The sequence below is a fragment of the Neltuma alba genome, unplaced genomic scaffold, assembly GCF_004799145.2.
Source record: "Neltuma alba isolate B1F8T4 unplaced genomic scaffold, ASM479914v2 tig00007232_pilon, whole genome shotgun sequence".
Classification (NCBI taxonomy): Eukaryota; Viridiplantae; Streptophyta; class Magnoliopsida; order Fabales; family Fabaceae; genus Neltuma; species Neltuma alba.
The window spans coordinates 1-23,433 of record NW_021634721.1 but is presented as its reverse complement, the minus strand read 5'-3'; the positions used below and the strand labels follow the sequence as shown (position 1 = coordinate 23,433).

Below are 23,433 nucleotides of genomic sequence, written 5' to 3'. Positions count from 1 at the left end.
CTAAGCACGATTAAGTTAAAACCTGACAATATTCATTCAACTGAAATGAAACATACAGGATTTTTTCAAAGAGTTAAGCCATACCTCTGTTGAAGGAAAATGTCCTCCCTCAGCTGCAACATTACCAGGTCTCGATGGAGTAGCAGTAAGCCCTTGCCGCCGCCGGGGGGGGGGGGAAGAAAGAAAAGATGGATCTCAGGCCCATTCATTCTCAGAATGCTACAGTTGAAAATCAAAAGGGAACCCCGATAATAAAGGCCTTGTTTGTTTTTGTTCTCAAAAAAAAAAAAACCTTGTTGGGTAACTTGTTTTTAATTAAGTGTTCAAAAAAAAAAATCTGTTTTTAAAAACTAAAAAACCAAAACAATTTTTAGTTGTTTTCTTGTTTTTGTTTTTGCATTTCTTATTTTTATTTGGAAAAATTGTGAAACTCTTTCTTTTGCGCTCGATGGCTTTTTTCCCATTTGAGGATTTGAGTTCTCATCAAAGCTTCAACCTCCGGTCTTAGTATGTTTATTTTCAATTTAATTTTTCTGAACAATTATCCAAACAGATTGTTTTGTTTTTTTGTTTCCAAAACTCGTTTTATAGAAAAATTTTACAAAATTTTTTTGAGAACCAAAAAAAAAAAAACCAAAAACAGAAACAAACAGGCCCAAAGTTTCTAAAAAAAGGGTAGAGTAACTAAGAAGTAATGCTAACTTTCTTAATGCAAGTTACCAACCTGATGCATTATCTATATTTGTTCTCCCATTACTTTGCTCCATTCCAGAAGCCATCGAGGCATTCACATTTGCTAACCGCTCGTTGGAATGACCTTGTTTGTTGGCGACTGATACCTCATCATGCATGGATGAATTTACATGCGTTGCCTCATGACGTTTACTGTAATCCAAAGTTTCAGTCTTGGAATTCGACTTTTCTAATGAAATACTTTCATCCCCATTTCCAGATGTATTTAATTGTCTTGAGTTCATTACATTTGCAACTACAACAGGACTACTATCACTGCCACCAAAACTTGCATTGCCAGTGCCACCTTTCACAGAATTATGCTTAGCCTTGACAACATCTTCTGTATCCTCAGCACCCTGGGGTCGAGAAGGAACGCCAAGCATTGGTTCTAAAAACGTTGTCCAAATCTTCATGACTTTATCCAACTGTTCAGTTGTACAAACTTCTCCACAGGAATATTTTATGAGTTGATACAGATCTTCATGAATATCTGGGTCTGGATACTCAAATTCCAAATTTGGAATAATAGGTCGTCTATTTCCAGCAGCAATTGCAAGAAGAACATCATCTTCTTTGTGCTTCTTCTCACTAATTTCTTTTATTTCAGCCAGTAAGGCTGTAGGAGAGGGAAAAAAGGAAAAAAAAATCAGGTGAATGAAAAGGACCTCAAATATATGGAATAATCCACTGCATTTAAGAAAGAATATACTGCCAAAAATAACCTTAAGTTGTGATTAACGGATGTTATTAACCGATATCCAGGCCAAATGCATGTTGTGGTAAATATAATGCACAAAGAATTGTTCCAACCAGCATTTGTTTTGACGGGGGAAGGGAAATAAGTGGATATGATAGAAAAGAGCAAGAAACCAACGCCAGGAATTGTAGAGGTGTTAACAGAAAAACTACATTTCATACAAAAAGAACGAGGATGATATCCAAAGTTAATGTTTCTTTGTTAAAACAAAGTTAATAATTTGGCAGCCTAAAAGCAGACTCTGTAATTTAAATATGACAAGCCTCATGTATCCCATTTTATTGGAAGGATTACTAAGATATTACCTTTTGTGCTCAAGCTTTTTGTATCCTGTTGCTTAAAGTAGAAGCTGCGATGATCAAGAGATTTATGATAATTCTTAGCATATATTTCAGCCCAAACTTTATTAAAATCTGCACGACACCTAGCCCACTCTTCTTGTTTCTGCTTCAAACGGCTTAATATGACAGGTAAAGCTAGAGGTGCATTCTTTCTCAACACCTCCATCACATCAAGTGCATGATCACCATATAATCGTTCAACGCACCTTCGATTTAGAGCTAAAAGAACAGAGAGAGGAAAAAAATCCTATCAGAATATGGAAAACATCCCAAACAAGAAAAATCTGATTGTATGATGGTGCTCTATGAAATTCCAATAATAAATCCTATGACCTGTCAAGTGCTCCTCAATACGAATAGGGCTGTCTGCTTTAATAATATTATTATTGATCTTTTCTAAGAGCTCTTCCACTCTCTTTGTCGTCACATTCACAGACTCTAACAACATATCAAGTTCAAACCTGCCAATGAGGATGAGAGGGGAAAGGTCAGCAAATGCAAGTTTGCACATCTAGAAAGCTTTTGGAAATTACTTCCACTAATCAACACAAAATTAAATTGAAAAGCAGAACAACATGACAATGGTGGCCTTGACCGCTTAAAAAATTGTCAACAAAATAAAAATTTCAAAAGTGGCAAATAAGAACAAAACTCTAACCTGTCATCTTCACATCTAAACAGGCTCTCTTCATACTGATTTTTGCGCATGTGCTTAAAAGAATAATCTTCGCTTCCTGAAGTAACAGAAACCCAATGATCATTCAATAATTCAGCACCAAGCTCAGTTCTCTGGCTGGCCGTGGGTGTTGGATACTGCATGATATAAAAGAACAGGAACACAATCAGCAACAGAATCTCATTTACACATTCCATAAGAAAGAGAAACCAAGAGACTCAGTAAAGAGTACATTTTTTGGTAGGAGACGGTAGCTGGGAGTGCATTGCTCACAGTTAGAAAGGTCTAGCTCGTTTATAGGCTTTGCATAATATTTATCCTTGCTGGAAAATGGATACATCTTAGGACCTGATACATCCTTGCTAATAAAAGGAGAAGATTTGTCCCTTTCTCGCAGTTCGCGATCTCTTTCTTTAACCCGATCATCCCTATCATGATCTCGAGCTCTATCTCTATCCTTGTCCTCTGCCTTTGCTGGCTTAGATGCAATCTCTTCAGTCCAAAAGGACTCTGCCAAATTCAAAATAGTTAGAAAAGTTTGGACCAGAAGTTGGAGCTGAAGTAGTTCAAGCGAGCTGGAGAGCAGAGCAAGAAAAAGGGAAGCATCTATCATTCAGCTAAGAAAATGAATGGACAATCTTACATACTTTTATTCATTACACCGGCAAGGAATCCATCTGCATGAATGGATTTAATGAGAACCACTTATGAACATTAAACTTCAGAGAATTATAAAATAAATTCAATAGTTCAAATATTACCATTCTTCTCACATCTGGACAAAAATTCATTAAACCCCTCCATAAGGTCTGGATATTTTCCCAGTAAATCACCCACCTGATTGAACAATTTACCACGCATTAGCTGTCATATCATATTTCCACTGCCCGTCTATAGTTGAGAGACTCAAGGGAATCAGTTGACACTATGTAAATACTATAGAAGTCAGATCAAGTTTATATTAAACCAAGTGACATAATTCTGAGTTGTCTTGAAGAACAAGTCACGGTAAGACAATTGATCATCAATTTCTATCCTCATTCTCTTTTCATCAAATTTTCTAAAACATTAAAACATGTTCATTAGTCTTTTTATTTCTCTCAGTTTTGCATTGAAATGTTTGGCTAAATCAAAGGTCAGAAAATTGTTCAAATTGAAGTCATCTGTGGCACCGAAAACTGATCATAAATCATGCAGGAGTCAACCATAATTGTTCTTCCATTTCCTAGAATTTGTGCATACACAGATACGTGGGAGAAGTGTCTTGCAAGAAAAGGTTCCCCAGCTCTGACTCTGAGTCAAAAAAATGAATGGTCAAAGCAGAAAAAACAAAAGCTGCATAAAAAGTTGATGTTATTCAAAAGTATAAAATAAGATAATCCATTGTTTCATCTTGACTGTTCATCTCTCATCCTATCACTGTATTCATTAAGCTTCTCATTCTCATATTGACAGAACACAATAATTAACTCAGCAGAAGAGAAAACGCCAATTATGCATTTGATCCATACCAAGGATTCCAATTCTTGCCGGGTAATTATTTCCCTGCTATAGATATGTAGACACTTCAAAAATTCCTGATAAACATCGTGATTTCGCAATTTCTCCTTGACTTTTTCACAGAAAGCAAACTCTTGACTATACATACCTGGCATGACAAAAATTTAAGTTAAATAACCAAGTGTATAAGAGATACAAGACATTGCAAAATAAACTTGTTCCCCAAAACAGAATAACAACTAAATTTGGAAAACAATTTTGTACAATTAGAAAAAGGAAAAAAGTTATTGTTGCTTAAACGCCGCTGGTCATGGAAATCAACAAAGAATACATCACACTTAAGAAATGAAGATGATCAAAATCCAATATGCTCATGGCATTTTATTTTTACTTTCTAATAATTTTACCTCCTAGCATTAGAAATGGATAAAAAGTAAAGACAAGTCTTTCCATTAGATAATGAATTTTCAAGTGTAGAATACGAGTTTCTTTTCTTTTCTTTTCTTTTTTTCATTTGTTCTTTAGCAAATGAGCATGAGACTGATTCCAAACATATTATTTTAACTGCCAGAACACTGTTCATCAAAGAAAAAGTCAGACATTTTTTCAGAAAAATAAAAACACTCAAAACCTAGCACACAAATTGAAGACCAGAATTTGTTATGCACTTACTCTTCACAGAACTTTTGTCATCACAGGCGGATGACATCGGGCGCATGCTCAAATTTTCATCAGAGTCACCACCTTGATGCAATGGTTCAGCACCAGTGTCATCAATCCTACGACCAGATTTCCGTTTGGGGGGGAAGCGCGGCATGTTAAAATCTCGGCTACTATCAGGCCCATAATTTCTATCATCCCGTTCCCCATCTCTCCTATCCCTCTCTTCTCTGAGGTCCTTTTCCTTCTCAGCACGCCTCCTCTGCTCCTTTTCTGCCTTAATCACAACTCTGTCATGATCTGGGTCAGAACGATCAACACTAAGGTCATGATCACCATGAGAATCCACAGTCCTTTCTCTCTGACATGGAGACAAGCCAAAAGTTAACTTGATGATCCATTATGAGATTAGACAAGCTTAAGTATTTGGAGAGAGATAAACCTTTTCAACACTCATTTGCCTTGGCACTGCAGAGCCCCGATCCCGAAGCATAGAGCTCCGGGAAGGAGCATAATGTGTAGATGCCGTTCCTGAAGTATCAGGAAGGAAGTGAGTAAACTCATCAAGAAGATCTGGGTGGTCATGGAAAAGTGAAGCAACCTGAAAAGTGTCCAGTATGTGATTAAAATGCGCATGAAAAAGGAAACTAGGACCTTCAAGAGGGAAAAATAATATAATAAACGAACAGGTCTGACTCCAACAAGATTATGTAGTCCCAAAAAGCAATGAACATACCTCCTGGTAGACCTCAGAGATAGACTTGTTTTCCTTTCTGTACATATTCAATATGTCTAGAAACGACTTGTAGACATGATCATCACCTTGAAAGCGAGACTTCAAGGCAAAAACCCATCAGAGTTAAAATTATCAACTCTCTTATTTGAACATTTTTTTATTTGTATGTGTGTGCTTGTGGTGGACCATAAATGTAATGCTTCAATTATTAATTATTTTACCTTAATTTTGTTGACAAAATTTATAGCCTCTTCAAATTCAACAGGCTTCTTTTGTACAGGTTGTTCATCCTCCAAAGGAAGTGTGATTTCATACCCCTTCGGCAAGAAGGTGTTAAATCCCAAAATTAGATCTCTGTGCCCTTTAAACAGTTCCTTCACTCTTGCTATGACACCCACAGTATCAACCCTACAAATCATCCAAAAAAGTGAGCCACACACATACACAGAGAAATCAATTTTCACTTAAAAAAAAAAAAAAAATCTTCCCGCCCGCTGTACATACAACAAAAAAATGATGGGAATTAGAAGTGGGAGTAGGGGAAGAAGAACGATGCAACATGACTAAACCTTTGAGCCTTGAAATCCTTCATGACTTCTAAAAAATCATCATATTTTTCCCTTTTATCTTGAAAAATTTCCTTTACTGCCTTGAGATATGCTAAGGCGTCATTTGTTGTGAGTTTTTGAGCACCTCCATCCATCATCTGGGGCTGCCCCGATCTTCATTCCAAAAAGTCAGAAAACGTTAGAATTAAAAGAGAAATGAAGTACTCAGAAAATTATCACGCAGATGATAAATCTGAGAGCGCAAAAACAAGTTTCTTTTTAACCAAAAACAATTGTACGGTTTGCACGACTATAAAGGTTAAAAGCGTAAGGAGTACAATTGCCAGTTTTATTTTTCCCCTCTATAGCAGAAAAATAATTAGATTCGAATGTAGTTTAGGGAAAGAAGCATCTGATCATATCTCACAAAGTCAAGTTTGAAAAAGAAAAGGAGAAATAGCTTTAATGAGACTAAACCCAGAACAAAGATGACATAAACAACTATCGAAATGGATCAGCGGTTAGACTCGTCAATCTCACACAAGAAAAAATCATCATGGTACCAAAAAAAAAGAGTTAATCACTTACTGAAAGATGCAATTGTTTGATCAAGCACAAAAATATAGACATGAGCATAATCCAACAAAGAGAAAATTGAAGATGACAAAGATGTATAAACTCACGTTTCTCCCCGGGAAGACATCATGGGCCGTTTAAGTTGAGAGCTCATATAACCATCATCTCTGGACCTCTTCATATCCAACAAGGAAAAAACCTCGCCTCACCCTTCTTCAACACCGAATCATGCATCCAACTCGGATAAAATTCAAAATCCTGCAGACCAGGGTTGCTCATTTGAACAAAAGCAAGAAGCAAACAGCAGATCTAACCAGAAGAAACAAACAGATACGAGAACATAAGCAAGAATTCTAACCCGACCTTTGACACAGATCACCTTCGAAGAGCCAAATCCTGAACGAGAGAACAAAAGCAAATTTTGCATTACTTCAATGTAAAGCAAAGTCAGCATAATTTAAAGCAGAAATATAATTAAAAACAAGGAGACGGCAAATTACAAAGTGATCGTGAAGTTCCCGAACTGCAGAGTCCCAAACAAAAAGCTTTTCTTTTTCCAATATGTGTATATGATAGAAAACAGAGAGAACAAAAACAGAAGCTCTCTGTGTGTATGGCAGAGGTCTGTGTAAATCTTCAAAGTCAACAACAATCTATGATGGAGCGAATACAAAAATTCTGAAACGAAGCTTCTCACTTCAAATTCCCTCTCTCTCAATTTCCGAGAAGAAACAGAATGCAAAAGAGAAGCCACAATGTATAAAAGAGGGGGGGGGAGAGGGGAGGGGGGGAGAGTGCACAATCTGATATACATGGGGATATAATCACACTTAAAAATAGAGAACCAGAAACGGGGTGCTGGAGGCAGTAATTTTTCACCTCCATTTCCCGGTCATCCCCTCGATGTTACCGCTTATAGGCAGTTAAAACTTAATCCTTTTCTTCCACTTGTGAAATTAGGGCTGAGATTCTAACCCTAGACAAGTTATGTGATGGCGTTTTGGGGATTTCAGTAATGAAGAGGCTCGTTCTTGCGAGGCATTGAAGGGAAAAATGCTCATGGGCTGTGTAAGGTTGGTGTGAGATTGTGCGTAGTTGTTGATAAATAGAAATTATAAGGACTTGTTCCAGTGGGTGATGATGAAATTAGGTCTAACAAATGGGTGAGAAAGTAATTAAACCTTAATTAAATTAATTTTGAGCTTATCTTCATGGGGTTAACCCGGCTAGCAGTGAGGGTTAGTAATTAGTAGTTCCTCAACTCATGGTTAATTTTTCCTAGGACGCGGCCGTTACTGAAGTTGGAATGGAGCCTGGAACATTACACTCATCCATATTTGCCCTTTTTGTTTTTCCTTTGGGTAATGAATGAGATCAGAGTCTCGCGGAAGCCTAGTGCAAGCCCAATTGTATTATTTAGGCCTGTTTGGGGTAGCGCCAAAGCCCAATAGTTTAGGCCCAGGATTCGTTGCTCGTTTGTGTCTCATTAGTTTTTTCCCAATCATGTGTTGATTAATTCAAGAGATGAATTCAAGTCTTTTTTTTTTGCTATTTATTGGTAAAATTATTTTTGATATGTGTGTGTGTGTGTTCGTTTTTTAGTAAATACAGAACATCATTAACTCAAAATGAAAATTCTTCTAATGTATTAAAAAAAAAAACTCAAAATGAGAATTACAAGCAAAACTAGATGGACCAATATTCAGTTTTCTTCGTCATTTGCTGCCTTTTTGTCAAGGAGATAAAGGACGGTGAGGTATACCAAAATTGCTATCCGTGTGGAGCTTATTAATTAAATAAATATATGAAAATAATGGGAAAGTCGTTTGATAGGACTGATTTGAAGTATTTCAAAAAGTTGTAAAGCTTTATTAGAACAAAAATTATAGGAGTGATATTGAAAACAACTTAGATGGAACCAAAATAGAGTTTTAACCATCAATTAACGTATCACTGAAAATATGAAACTCTCTACAAATATAAAAGTATGAAACTCATCATTCATGAGTGATAAATAAAAAAACAACCTGTATTAAATTATGTACAAATGTATAGCACTCGTCATAATTTTGAAAATTGGTCCATCCATTTAGTTAATACTCTTAAAATTTTGTTTGAGCCAATAGAGTATTTTATTTATTAATTTATATTAAATAAAATGATATTTAAGAAGAAAATAAAAATAATACTGTAAATAAACAGTCTCATATTAAATGTAAAATAGTAAATGCTATGAGAAGATGCGTTATAAAATATACGTACGGATGGTGTGATGCACTGATGCGTTTGTCAACATGGAGCCCACAACAAATGAGGCCAGTGGGGGCCTCACGCGATCCGTATGGGCCCAAATGATTTAGGCGTCCAAGACTTAAATAGGTCGACCTAGTCTAAAGCCTATATGGGTCGACACGCTTTAAGGAGGTCGGCACTCTCATTCGAATTGGGCCCACCTCAGATACATTGACTGTAGTCTCCAACTTTGGTTCCAACAAAAAAAAAAAATACTAATAGAGTTAGCTCTACCAGAAAAAGTTAATCTCTCATAATATGATAAATTAATATTCAAATTCTTGTCATGAGAGGTACCCGCATTTAATATCTTACAGTATCTCTAATAAGAGGATACCTATGCTGTAACAAAAAAAGAGAGAAATGGCCAAACAAAAAACAAAAAAACAGAGAGAGAGATATTAAAATTAGAGGTTTACCATCTATTACTACCGCTGTTATTTAATATAATATTTAATTTATAATTTAAATTAAATTATAAATTAAATATTATATTAAAAATGAAAAACAGGAGGTAGTAATATTTTATGTTGATGGATACTTACGTCACAATGCGTAGCAATCTAATCAGCCTGAGAGGTATCCTAGCACACAATTGAATTGATTCCTACAAATTTGAATGAAATATTCACATCTAAGTCAATATTTTTTTCCCAGAGCGAGCTGGGCATAAAATTCAAACCCACACATCAAACATTAAAGCCAATTAATGATGTTTAACCATTTTATAAAAGAATGAAAATGTTATTATTATTTTGAGTTCATGCTGATTATGACGCAGGAAATTAAATTAAACATCCACACACACATATATAGATTATTACTGTTTGATCATCCAATTAGAGTTTTTCAGGACAGTCTTAATTAGATGCTTGTTTCTTTAATTTCTATCATTGAAATTGAAATGCACTTTAAATACACATTTCTGAATTTGTATGTTTCTTTTTTCTTTTTTTTTTAATTACAAGCAGCAGAGAGCAACTAAGCTACATCAGACACAATAAAACTCACAGCAAAATCAGGAGGAGAGTAAAGAAAATTTATTCCCTCAGCAACACTTAGCGAGTTCTTGGCCAAAGAGTCAGCCGCCATGTTCGCATCACGTCCACACCAAGCCACGTTTGCGTCCCATTCCTTTTCAGGCCACCATTGAATCTCAGCAAGCAGATCCTTTTCTGGATGGTCATCGTGCCAACCTGTGTTCAGGATGTCTCCAAGCTCTCGGCAATCAATTTCGATGACAACCCATCTCCAATGCATATTCCAGGCTCTTTTTAGGCCCCAAAGCACGGCCCAAACTTATGCATGGAAACTATTGCCTTTGCCAATGTGAAACATAAAACCATCAAGCCAATGTCCTTCATCATCAAGCCAACAACCTCCCATTCCCGGCTGCTCCATGGACATTATGGGAGTATTTGGATAGAAACTAAACTATGATTTCAGAAGTGCTTTTACGGATTACGAAGTAAATATGTGGAGGAGGTTACCTCGTTTTACGAAAAAGTACTTCTAAAACTGCGGTTCTGAAAATGCCAAATCCCACAAAAGGTGGCTGGCATCTGTTTGTTTTCATTCTCCATAGTATAGCCAGATGAGTATCTTGTATATATAGAATAGAAGGTTGACATATATAGTTATATACAGACAGTTTATTTTAAAAATTATCCTCTTTTTAGAATTAAAATACTCACCTCGTCGACTTCTCATGCACAAATTTGGAGCATTAAAAGATGAACTATGATTACCCTCGTTTTGTCTAAATTGAAATCATGTCAAACCTGTAAGTTTAACATAAATTAAAAATATTTAATTATATTTCTTTTTGCCAATGAAAAAAGAGAATCTTAAGTAGATTAACTTCAGGGTTTATGTATATGTATATTATTATAAGAAAGAGAATCTCAAGTATTTTTTTCAGAAGAGGAAAATTTAATTTATTATTCTTAAAAAAATATACAGCTTATCCGATCTATCATCATTTGTTTTCGGGTTAAATAACAGGGCGCATCCAGGTGCTATAGTTATCGCAGCACATGCTAATAACATAAAAACAAAACTACGGATCATATTTTATGAATTTATCTGAACAACTGAAGTACAAGTTTAAAAGAATTATTTCTCTGATTAACTAAAGATTAAGACAGGGATATCCAGCAAATGATGGTTAATCCCTCGTGGAATTATGAGGGTCCATGAAAGGAATATACATATTTAAGTATTACTCCTATATTAATCAACAGCCCCCAGTACTTCGTTTAATGACACAGCTTAAAGTCTTAAACGTATTAAAACTATAACCATTCATTGCTACGAAAGTGCAACTGCATAGTACTAATTTCTTGCACTTTTAATAAGTTGTGCTCGTATTTGCGAGCTATAAAGAGCATAACTTGTTCAGTTTTTCCTAAGTTTAGTCCAAGTCATGGGGTTTCATTTATAAAATACTACCTCCGGTTCTCAATATGAAAATTAATTGACTAATTTGTGTAAAATAAGAAAAATAATTAAGTTAATTATTTATAATAAATAAGTGTTTTATTTTTTAAAATATCTTTACTAATCATATGTATTAACTAAAACTACCATTTGATGAAATATTTAACATGTGTAAGTATAATAACTATTACAAAGATTATTTTAAAAAAAGATAAATATGAAGCACAGAGTGGATTGAAATCTTGTATTTAAAACTAAATTAAATGTCAACTAGCTCTTGTATTTAAAACCGGAGTTAATATAGAATTTGTAACAAATTGTACTAAATAATGCATTATATATGTAGATTTCATACAAGACATGCAAACGTTGGCCAAAAACAAATCATGCTACAATGCACGCAAACGCTGATGTAATTACTACTAATTAAATTATATGAAGGAATAAGTAAAAAATCATCTTATTCACAATATAAGTCTCAGATAAAAAAAATCCAGTTTAATACTATTTAGAGCGTTTGATTACTTATATCGTCCTTCTGTGCAATTAAACTTTATAAGTAATTAATTAATTTGTTATAATCAATGTGAGTTTGAGTTTTCATCAGTTTAATTATATTTACAAAGTTATGCAACTTTTTACAAATATAATAATATAATTTTTTAAAATCAATATATAGTTTTGGTCTAGCTTGGTGCCTAGGGGTGGAAACAGGCCAGGCGGCCTGTCAGGGGCCTATGGCCTGGCCTGTATTTGGCCTGGCCTGGCCTGGCCTGTTTCCCAAAAAAGACAGGCTCAGGCCTGTTTGAAGGCCTGTTTAGTTAAACAGGCCAGGCTTAGGCTTTTTAAAAAGCCTGTTAAGCCTGTTAGGCCAGCCTGGGCCTGTTAAGAATTTATAATTATAATATATATAAAAATTAATTAACGCTATTATTGTTAATGTGCTCTTTTAATTTATTTTTTAATTTTAATATATAGTTAATAGCTTAATCTTTTCTTAGATTTTGAAGTTTAGATGACAAGTGAAGATAAAAATATAATTTAAAATAATAATATTAATAAATAATGTGATTTTTAAATCTTAAAAATATAAAAAAAATAGGAAAGAAAAATTTTGTTTCAAGAATGATAAATTAACTAACTTAGTATTATGTTAATTTAAGTATGATATCCTCTTTATTCATTATAAATTAGTTTTTTTCCTCTTTATTTATTTGTCTTAATTTTAATTTTTGTGTGTACTTAAACGTAGTCTTATTCTAAATTTTAACATATAATTACAATTAGTTTTCAATAACATTCTTATAAATTATAATTAAGATTTAAAATAGCACTTATGATACTAAAATTTAAAAAAAGACAAGACTAAAAATTTAATTATTATGTACGTTTTTTTTAATCTTAGTTTTTAAAAAAAATAATAATTATAATTTGAATTTTTTAAAAATACAGGCCTTTTAACAGGCTTCAGGCCAGGCCAGGCCTTTACACAGGCCAGGCTCAGGCTGAAAAATAAGCCTGTAATAGGCCACAGGCCAGGCTCAGGCCAATAGGCTTCAAAACAGGCCTGGCCTGTTAAGAGCAAGGCCTGGCCTGGCCTGGCCTGTTTCCACCCTTATTGGTGCCACAATGAAATGAGATTCATACTGTGAAAGGAGGAGTAGAGACCGCGACAAAACATTATCCAAATGCAAAAGCCACATGAAGAGTCACATGGGCAATGAAAAAAAACAAGGAATGTTTTCAGAGGGTGATTCAGGCATCAGAAAAATTTCCATCCAAAAATAAGAAAACTAAAGAAATGAGATAGAAATCATACATATGTGTGTGTATCTATATATATAAGCCAAGATGAAATTCGGCTAATCCAAGAAAATAGGGCGGTGTACATGTGAAAGTGTCTGATGAGAAGGGGAAACAGAGGGGGGTCACATGTTCATAAGAGTTCAATGGTTGTGGCTTACTTAGAGGCATTTCTGGCTCTCCCATGTGATGGGTCCTCAATCAGTCAAAAGTAGCGGCGATCTCAATGGGGACATACACAATGCTTCTCCTCTCTCTCATCTCTTATCGATCACTCTCCCTCCTTAATTGCCCACCTCCTTATCATCCTCCTCTTGTTCCTCATTTCCCATCTTCATTTCTTTTAATTTATAACTAACACTCTTTTGGTCCTTGGCCATACCATTCTCTTTGATCCTTCGTTTTCAATGGAAAGGGATACCAAGTATTCCCCACAAGCACGCACAAAAATGTTATGAATTTTTTTCCAATAACTGCTGGGCATTTGATATTTTCAGATTAGGTTTGAGCATTGTTGACTATATAAATAAGAATAGCTTCTTTCAATGTGATTTTTTTAATCCACGGTGTCTAACCTTATAACTTTCTTTAAGGGTGTTGAATTATTTTGACTTGACTCAACCACCATTATTCAAATTCACGATGTTTAAGAGTTTAGTCATTGAATCTTCAAAATATATGCAATCCTTAAAAGAACCCAAAAAAAAAAAAACATTTGACTTCTTACCCACTCTTCTATTAGGGTGATATGGTCTAATTTCATCTGATTAAGTTGGCGCTGGGTAATAAGTAACATATTAATTGAGCCGTGCACTAGATCCATCATACGCGAGGCAGTCTGAATATGCCGTCTCATTTTCAATTATTCTCAATAATACTACTTTCACTCCTTAATATAAAAACTACTTGATTAATTTGAGTAAATTAAAAAAAATTATTTTAAGTTCGTTATTTGTAATAAATAGATGTTATTTTTTTAAAAATACTTTTGCTAATCAGATATATTAGCTAAAATTAATATTTGATGAAATATTTAACATGTGCAATTACTACAAGAATTATTTTATACAATACTTATGAATTGGAAAGGAAATAATCCTCCGTTCCTAAATATAAGACCTTTATACTATAAGGGTCTTATATTTAGGATCGGAGGAGCAACATAATAATATTTCTTATTCACTTCAGGATTCATAACTTTATACACAAAGTTTGTTTATAGGATCTTAACCATTGAAAATTGTCTAAAGGGTATAAATAGCAAATTACAATGAAAAAAACTCTTCCCAAGTCATTCATCTTATAAGACATCATAGTAAAGAATGCTAGAGGCTGGAGTTTATGGACATGCATCTCATGTAATACTTACAATGTATAATTATTTGTCTAAAATGTTTCTTCAAGAACAGAACACCACTGTATTAAGACATTTATAAGAATTTTTTATTTTAATGCTCATTTTATAATTTTTTACCAGTACATGAAAACATTTTATTCTAAGTTCTACCTACTCAAAGTATAAGCCGATACTTGGTACTAAAAGCAATAAACTTTACAAAATAAAAGCCAATGCAAAAATAGGCCAAACACCATTTGCTAATTAAAGCAATAAACTTTACAAAATAAAAGCCAATGCAAAAATAGGCCTAACACCATTTGCTAATTAATAGTAATAAGTAGTGGTTCCAGATTTTTAAGATGCGTGATTATTCAGTTTTAAGATTAATCTAAAGGCACCTTTTTCCCCAAAAAAAAAAAAAACCCTTGCCGCTTGACATAAACGTGTTGTAGTTTTTTAAAATAAATTCAATGTCAAGCAATTAGGATTACTTTACTTAAATTTTGTCCTTCGCAATGATTTGAGTAACTTCCAACAAGTTTTGATTATAATTTAAATCATATTCAAACGCACAATGTGGAAGTTTGTAATCATTGTCCATAAGTTGGCTGGCTTATTAGTGATATAGGACGGAAAATATGTTTAGACCTAACATGCAATAAACAGTAGTAACAATTCAAGGTGAAAAAAAAAAACAGTAGTAACAATTTAAGACGGTACTTTAATTTTTATATCCACAAAATTAAAATAATACTACTTCCGGTCCTAATTATAAAAGCCATTTAACTAATTTGAGGAGATTAAGGAAGTAAGTTAAGTTAGTTATTTATCCTAAATAGGTGTTGTCTTTTTTAAAATATCCTTGATAATAAGTGTATTAACTAAAACTCTTATTATTAGAAGAGCTATTTTGAAAAAATATATATATAAACATGAGAGACAAAGTGGATTGAGATCTTATATTTAGGATCAAAATAAAAAATTAAACAGAATCTTATATTAAGGATGAGAGGTAGTTTAAATCAAAGATCGATGAAAAAGCATAATAATACTCTATCAAAAGTAGTGATGTAACATACATTAGTTAGTGTTGGCAAAAAAAATAAAAAATACGTTAGTTATTAGAGTCATGGTCACATGCGGTTTACGCAATATAATTTATTTATAAAGGAAAAATAATAAATTTCTTTATTTTATAAATTATGGAATATCATTTCTTCGGTGAAAAAAATATGTTTTAACCAAGACTGCCAGTCATACGCCAAGTTATTGAGTATTGCTAGATAGCATAATATCTTTTAAATTTAAATATGCTTTAATATATTTTATATTACACATATTGGACAAAATTATATACAATAATACATGTTAAATATTACTAACCAGATCAAAAAATTAAAATTCCCAATCATCTTTTCACAGTTTTATGGTCACTTTCATATACGTAACATGTTTAGTTGGAAGAGTTCGTTCTTTATTTTTTATACTCTGAAAAGAGTTTATATTAAACGTAAAAGAAGGGGGCAAAACACATGATTTAAACATAAACAAACATATATATACTTGCATCACTTTCGGTCGTTGGCTAAAGCCACAAATAGTGTAATGTGATTAATAATAATAAATACTCATCTGGTCCTTAATATAGGATCTAATTGTCAAGTTGATTTTGGTCTTAAATATAAGACCTATTTCTCATATTTATTAATTTTTTAAATTATCTCTATGGATACTCCCTTAACCATAATCAAGTAGAAGATGAAGAGGAGATATTAAGAAAGATGATTATGGTGTTTTAGGAAAAACATGTCATATTTCTTATAATTAACTAACTTGTCTAACTTTTTTAATCTAATCAAATTAATTAAATAGGTCTTATATTAAGGATTAGATGAATACTTCTCTAGCTCTAAATATAAAATTTATTTTGTATCTTGCTTTCGCATGCCTTGGTCATCAAAATAAATCAGAATCTCACCATGTCTCCCCTTTTATGGGGTAAGACAAATAAATACATATACAATTGGTTTAGCTAGCGTCACCTTTGTGCCTATCTTCAACGTGGCATAGCCTTTTTTCTTCATTGGATGACGGATGACTTGTCTTTTTTGAAGAAAATAAGAGATGCATAACTTAATTTGTAGTTAGACTAAAAACAGGTTCTTGAGGAGTGGCCCTAGTTAAACAAACTTAATTGGTACAAAAGCAGGTTTAAAGTAGCTAGGTAGTCCAATTGATGATGTCTGATCTCAACTTTATAATATTTTATTAATAATGAGACTAGTTGATGGCAGGTCATATTTCATTCTTTCAAAGCCTGTGATCACATATCTTGAAGCACTCTGGAGAAAGGTGAGCGTGTTTATTCTTTTTTTTTTTTAATACTACATTTGCTATTCAATATAATGACTAATTAACCAATTTAAATAAATTAAGAAAGTTTACTAAGTTAGTTATTTATAATAATTAAGTATTATCTCTCTTAAAATACTTTTGCTAATCATATGTATTAGCTATAACTATTATTTGATGGAATTTTCAACATGTGCAATTACTACTATCTCCGGTCCTAATTATAAGAACTAGTTAATTAACTTGAGGAGATTAAGATAATAAGTTAAGCTAGTTATTTGCAATAAATGAGTATTGTCTTTTCTAAAATATCCTTGCTAATCAAGTGTATTTGCTAGAACTACCATTATTAGAAGGACAACCTTAAGAAAAAATGCATAAATATGAGAGACAAGTGGATTAGGGTTTTATATTTAGGACCCAGATAAAAGTCAAACAATATCTTATATTAAAGATCAGAGGTAGTATAAGGATTACTTTAAAAAAATACATAAATATGAAAACAAAGTGAATTGGAGTCTTATATCTATGACCAAATTAAAAGTCAAATTAACTCTTATATTAAAGATTAGAAATAGTTTATATGTATATGTAGGTGCAGATGAGCAAATCCATACTTAATATTCTAATTCTAACAACCCAAGGTGGTTATAATAATATAAGGATTCAATCTCTAGCTCTTAACATAAAAACTAGCTAGTTTGAAATTGGATTTAGTTCTAAATATATAAGATTTTAATTTATTTTATCTCTTATATTTATTATTATTTTAAAATTAATTTATAAACTAATGTATAATAGTTAATGTCATACGGGACCTAATTATAAATGAGTAAAACTATGAGGACTTGATTAAAAAAAAAATTACATGAACTAATAATAAACAAGTCAGCCTATAAGGATTTAATAAGAAAATATAAGAATTTGATTAAAAATTATGTAAAATTATAAGAACTTACAGATTAATTTTTCTTTAACTTTATCCTGTGTGAAATTGGGGTCACATGAAGTGAAAAAGGGATGGGTACGAAGGGAATTAAAGGCAAGGAGGTGTCAAAATCTTTGTTATGGAAGATGAAAATGAAGTCACATGGAGAGATCCTTGAGCAAGCGGTGAAGAGTGAAGACACACACAGGGTCATAATCAAGGTGCGTGACTAAGGGTGAAAGGGAAAAAAGAAATAAGCAAAAGGACAATGGAGCTTCTCAAGCTTTCCGACGCATACGCAAAGACTCGTTTCCTCATCCCTCTCGTCACTCTCTTCGTGTTTCCCGTCATTATTACGTCTCCTCTTAAATCACGGACATCCTCTCTCCACCTCCTTTTTCATGCTCGCCAAAATTCCCCCCCCTCCCCTCCCCTCTCTCTTTTTCACCCTTGCTCCCCTCTAAATCAGCTCTAAAGCCTTTGATTCTGTGTCCCTTTTTCCCTTTTTGTTTCATCCAAAATTATTCACCGTGTTCAATTTTTCATATAAGATCTAGTTAATAATTTTGAAGAGAGTAAAAAAATACTCTTCTAGTCCTTAATATAAGACTCATTTAACTAATTTGATTAGATTAAAAAAGTTAGGTAAGTTAGTTAATTATAAGAAAAGTGACACATTTTTCCTAAAACACCATAATCATCTTTCTTAATACCTTCTCTTTCTATTCTACTTGATTATAGTTGAAGGAGTATCCATAGGGGTAATTTAGAGAAAATTGATAAATATGAGAAATAAGTCTTATATTTAGGACCAAAAGTAACTCAAGAATTGGGTTCTATATTAAGGACCGGAGGAGTACTAAGTTACTTTAAAATATTTATATTTATCATTTTTCTCTTGACAAAATTCTCACACTTATAAATTGATGAGTATTTTAAAGAGATCATGTAGCATATGTTATAATCAAATAATTTATTAATTTTTAATCTTTTCAGATTAGTTAACTAGGCCTGATATTAGAAGCTGAAAGTAATACTATTTTGCATTTTGTATTACTAACTTTCTTAATCTCTTCAAATTAGTCAATTAGATATAATATTAAAAGCCGAAAGTAGTACTATTTTGCATTTTGTATTACTCCTTATATTAAGAACAATAAAATTCGAAGTAGAATTGCACATTTATATGGTAAAAATATCTATCTTAAACTTGATTTTACCACTCCAACACTCTGACTTGATAAAGGGCATTTTTGAGAAAGGCTCGTGCATGTTTCACTGCTGTTTGTAAAAAGTATAATATTAATAATAAAGTAACATGAAAAGCTTTTAAAATGAGTTTTATAAAAAGGAAACGAGGGAGTATCTTTCAAAGGGCATTAATTGTCCCAGCACCATTAGTACAATTAATGATATTTCATTGTACTAATTCATGTCCTAAATATAAAATTTACTTCCAAGTGTTATAAATAATAAAAATAAGAAAAAATTGTAAAAAAAGACATTGATGTTGTCAAGGGTTTCTATTTACGTTTTTACAATTTTAAAGTTTTTTTTTTTACAATTTCCCCTAAAAATAACTTGATTTTATTTTTAAGTTCGACAATAATTGTAATATCGTGATTAAAAGCATTGAAGTGAAGTTCACTAGGTATCTTTTATTTTTAAGTTACAATTTTTTAAAATAAAGATATGATAGATATATGAGTACTATAATTTAACACTACTTGATTAATTTTTGTGAAAAAAAATTATAAATATTCATGTTGAAGATTTTACTTGACCAAACAAAATATTGAAGATTTTATTAAAAAAAATAATTCCATTAATATAAGATGGATGGGGATATGGTAGGTAGGCTGATAGAGCCTTTTCAACCTTCTCTTTAGTCTTTTTTTTTTTCAAATCATTTTTCTGGAGTCGAAGAGCAAGACAATATAATCTGGGGGTCCTCAGAGATATGGTTCAGCTGTTCCAGACGTAAGCAGCAGGAATCAATATTCAAGTGAGGAAAAGGACCAGCTAACTCTAATTAATAATCATGAAATGGAATGGAGCCCCATGATTTGCTCCTAATTCACTCCAATACACATTGATTAATAAATCCTAATGTTTTATTTTACTAATTGCTTCTGAAACAAGTAATTTTGGGAACAATCACGTACATATGCCCTCTGAAACGATCACGTGACCACTATATTCCTTAGGCACCTTTTTAATTACAGTCTTAGGCTCTGTTTGGGTGCTCCAAAACCGTGGTTTCAGAAGCACTTTTCCGCAAAACGAGGTAATCTCCTCCACATATTTACTTCGTAATCCGTAAAAGCACTTCTGAAACCATGGTTTGGTTTTTATCCAAACACTCCCTTAAAAAGAATAATTATACTTACAAATCATTCAAAAATTATAATTTGTTCTTAGAACTCTGTGCAATATATGACTCCCCTTCAGTTAGTATATAATTTAAAGTTTCAAATCATTATTATTACTCCTGTGAAAAGAAATAATTATGCATTAATTCTTGCTGATGAATTAACAGTTTTGAACGAGAAAAATTTTCAATGAGAGAGATTATAGTTATCTGCTTGTTTGATTTGACCTTGATCAATATTAATTGATGGGGTTTAATATATGTGTTAGTGTTAGGGGGAAAAATAAACTGATTAACGAATGATACAAGGGAATTAATATTATTATATGACATTTAAATGTTATTATGCATAATTCAACCCCTGTCTGTCTTAATATTTCAAGAGTCACATGCAAGAAAGTGCAGAACATGTGGGTGATCATGTGGAGCATTTGGCTTATCAACATGGTTAGTGCTGAATTATATAATTCATAATTATGAATTATAAATTATAAATTAGCGAGCAGAAAATCTACGTGGCGAATGTAGTGAGGTCGTGGTGCTGGGGATCTGCCTATCAAGGGCAGTGGATTAAGCATGTAAGTAACTTCATGTGCCCCCTCCTCCCTAATTAAATTCTCTCATTTATTTATTTGACTTGGACTCTTTCGTCTCCATTCTAACTTGCATGTGAGCCACCCCACCCTGTCACATTACATCCTAGGTGAACTGAACTCAACACAATCTATTCTTTTGAATCATCCATGTACAGCTTGGAATGTTTGGATTTCCCCCAAGTTTTTTGAAAGCTTGAATTTCATTTTCCTAAAAAATGCAAAACAAAATTGCTTATTGATTATATTGCATAAGGTCATAAGTTTGAATCTTACTGCAAGATTTTATTGGGAGGTAATCTGTAAGTATCACCTTAAGAGCTCTTTGATATTAGAGACATATTTTGGTCCTGGTGAATCTTTTGGATCCAACTTATCTAAACTTTTTTTTTTAGCCAAAAAAATTTTTATTGATTTTTTTGAATTGATATTCTAACCAAGTTTTCAATAAATATTTTAATGACAAATTTTTTAATAAATGTTGTCGGATATCAAATTAACACAATGCGTACACTCTTACCCATTAGTTTAGGTGGAAAAGAAATTTACGTTTCTTTGGGCGTGCATGGCAAAAATTATAAAATGAAACACGCTGCTCATGATATAACTTGCTAAACATTTTTTATTTTATTCTAGTATTTATGTAAGTGAGAATAATTTCCACGAACTTCTTGCCAATTTGTGTGTTTGTTATTACCAACTAGATTCATTTAATTTTTTAAGATCTTACACCATCTAGAGTGGTCCTAACTCATATGTAAAGAATAAAAGAGTTTCTTTTGTTCTTTTTCAATAATTTTAGATTGATATTTATGATTTGTATTTTTGGCATAATTTTACCCAAATCATTTGAAGAAGCATAGTACTGAAATAAATACGAGTAGAAAAAACCAAAAAAGGATAAAAATCATTTGGTTGAAACCTGAGGCTTCGCTGCTTCGGTATTTAACAACTCTCGAAGTCCTATCTTCTCCAAACTTTGCCGCGAAAATCCCTCTCGCCGGAAAAACGGCACCGTCGCAACGTTCTGGCCGTTTCTCTTTGTCAACCACCGCTTATTCTGTGCACGAATGCCGAGTCACTGACTCGCCCAACGGCTACAAATCCACAATGTCATTTCCCTCTAGGCGCCACTCGCTGAGTCCATCTCAACTCGCTTCCTCCAGCCCCGGGTCGACTCACGATCTCAAGCAACGAGTAATCGCCAGCCTCAACAAGCTCTCCGACCGCGACACTCTAGCCGTTGCTGTTGCTGAGCTCGAGTGCATTGCTCGGACTCTGAACCAGGACTCATTCTCTTTATTCCTCAACTGCATTTACAACACCGACTCTTCTTGTAAATCCCCCGTCCGGAAGCAATGCGTTCACCTATTGACGGTTCTCTCCCAGTTCCACGGTGATTCTCTCTCTCCTCACCTCTCTAAGATGATCTCCACCGTCCTAAGGCGCCTCCGCGATCCCGACTCCGTTGTCCGATCAGCCTGCGTCGAAGCCGTCACTTCGATGTCGTCGCGGATCACGAAACCGCCATTCACGGCGGCGTTTTTGAAACCGTTAATGGAGGCTCTGACGCAGGAGCAGGATGTAAACTCGCAGATCGGCGCTGCGCTGTGCCTGGCAGCGGCAATTGAGTCGGCGCCGGAGCTGGATGTGGAGGCGTTGCGAAAGAGCACTTTGCCAAGGTTGGGGAAGCTGGCCAAGAACGAGGTGTGCAAGGCGAAGGCAGCGTTGTTGGTGCTCATAGGGAGTGTTGTGGGCGTCGGTGGCGCGTCGAGTCGGGGTGTGTTGAATTGGTTGGTGCCCTGTCTTGTTGAGTTTCTGAGCAATGAGGATTGGACGGTCAGGAAGGCAGCTGCGGAGGGTTTGGGAAAGGTAGCTTTAGCGGAGAAAGATTTGGCGTCGCAGTATAAAGTGCTGTGCTTGGATTCGTTACAAAATCGCAGGTTTGATAAGGTAATCGATCTTCTTTTTCTCATTAAGGGATACCTTTGAGTACATCATTTCACCAAGAAAAAGACCAACACTTTCAGAGGAAAAAATTCGGGAGGAAAATGTCCTATAAAGAGATGAGTAATTTTTTTTTTTTTATATAGTTCTATTTTTTCGCGATCCCTCTTTGGTTTTGCCCATCTACAGCCGATAAGATCGTGCTTAATGTCGAAATGAGAGTCCTACAATTATGTTGATAAGAGTGATGCTGTTGTAATAGGTCAAGGTAGTTCGGGAGGCTATGAATCGCAGCTTGGAGACGTGGAAGGAGGTAACTGATGCATCGGAGGATGTTTCGCCTCCAGTGAAATCCGCGTGTTCTACAGTTGGTAAGGCTTATTTTAATGTTGTATAAGTTCATAGGCATATTTATTTTTGAGTAATTCACAAGTATTGTTGCTTGAAGATAGGTTAGGCAATAGGACCCTTTTTGCTGATGGGAATACATATGCTACAGATGGCAACTACGAGTTAGAGGATACGTTATCTTATGTTATCTGGATGTCATTGATTCCAACTTCGCATAACGGGGTTTAAAAACTTGAAAGAATTGAGAAATATTGTTACGTACTGATGACGGTTCAGAATCGGAAATTAGTGTCTCTTTTATTTATTTTCTCCTTTCTCTGTATATTTTAACCATAGAAGCTTTGGCTACTTCCAGCAAAGAAATCCAATGTGTTGTTATGTTCGTGGCTTTTCTCGTAGGTCCAGATAATGATAATAATCAGTGTGACACTGCAAGTTCAGCCCATGCTGGCTATAAATCTTCTCTGTCAAAGAAAACAGTCCCAGCAA

At 33.8% G+C, this 23,433-nt stretch overlaps 2 protein-coding genes across 2 annotated transcripts; one reads left to right on the top strand and one right to left on the bottom strand.

The window, feature by feature from the left end:
• Positions 1–56: 56 nt before the first annotated feature.
• LOC114752114 (paired amphipathic helix protein Sin3-like 4) lies at positions 57–7,288 on the bottom strand (the record flags this gene model as incomplete). The annotated part of the gene is made up of 17 exons (XM_028940832.1): positions 7,030–7,288; positions 6,893–6,925; positions 6,637–6,787; positions 5,975–6,127; positions 5,627–5,813; positions 5,406–5,504; positions 5,112–5,270; positions 4,682–5,030; positions 4,021–4,157; positions 3,271–3,346; positions 3,157–3,186; positions 2,742–3,019; positions 2,492–2,646; positions 2,167–2,294; positions 1,798–2,052; positions 725–1,351; positions 57–152 (listed from the first exon to the last, which is right to left on the bottom strand). Coding segments are annotated over exons 3-17 (2,803 nt in total), but the record flags the coding sequence as incomplete, so codon positions are not given.
• Positions 7,289–21,608: 14,320 nt separating this feature from the next.
• LOC114752115 (TORTIFOLIA1-like protein 4) lies at positions 21,609–23,397 on the top strand (the record flags this gene model as incomplete). The annotated part of the gene is given in 3 exon segments (XM_028940833.1): positions 21,609–22,599; positions 22,856–22,964; positions 23,344–23,397. Coding segments are annotated over 3 exon segments (1,006 nt in total), but the record flags the coding sequence as incomplete, so codon positions are not given.
• Between the last annotated feature and the right edge of the window lie 36 nt (positions 23,398–23,433).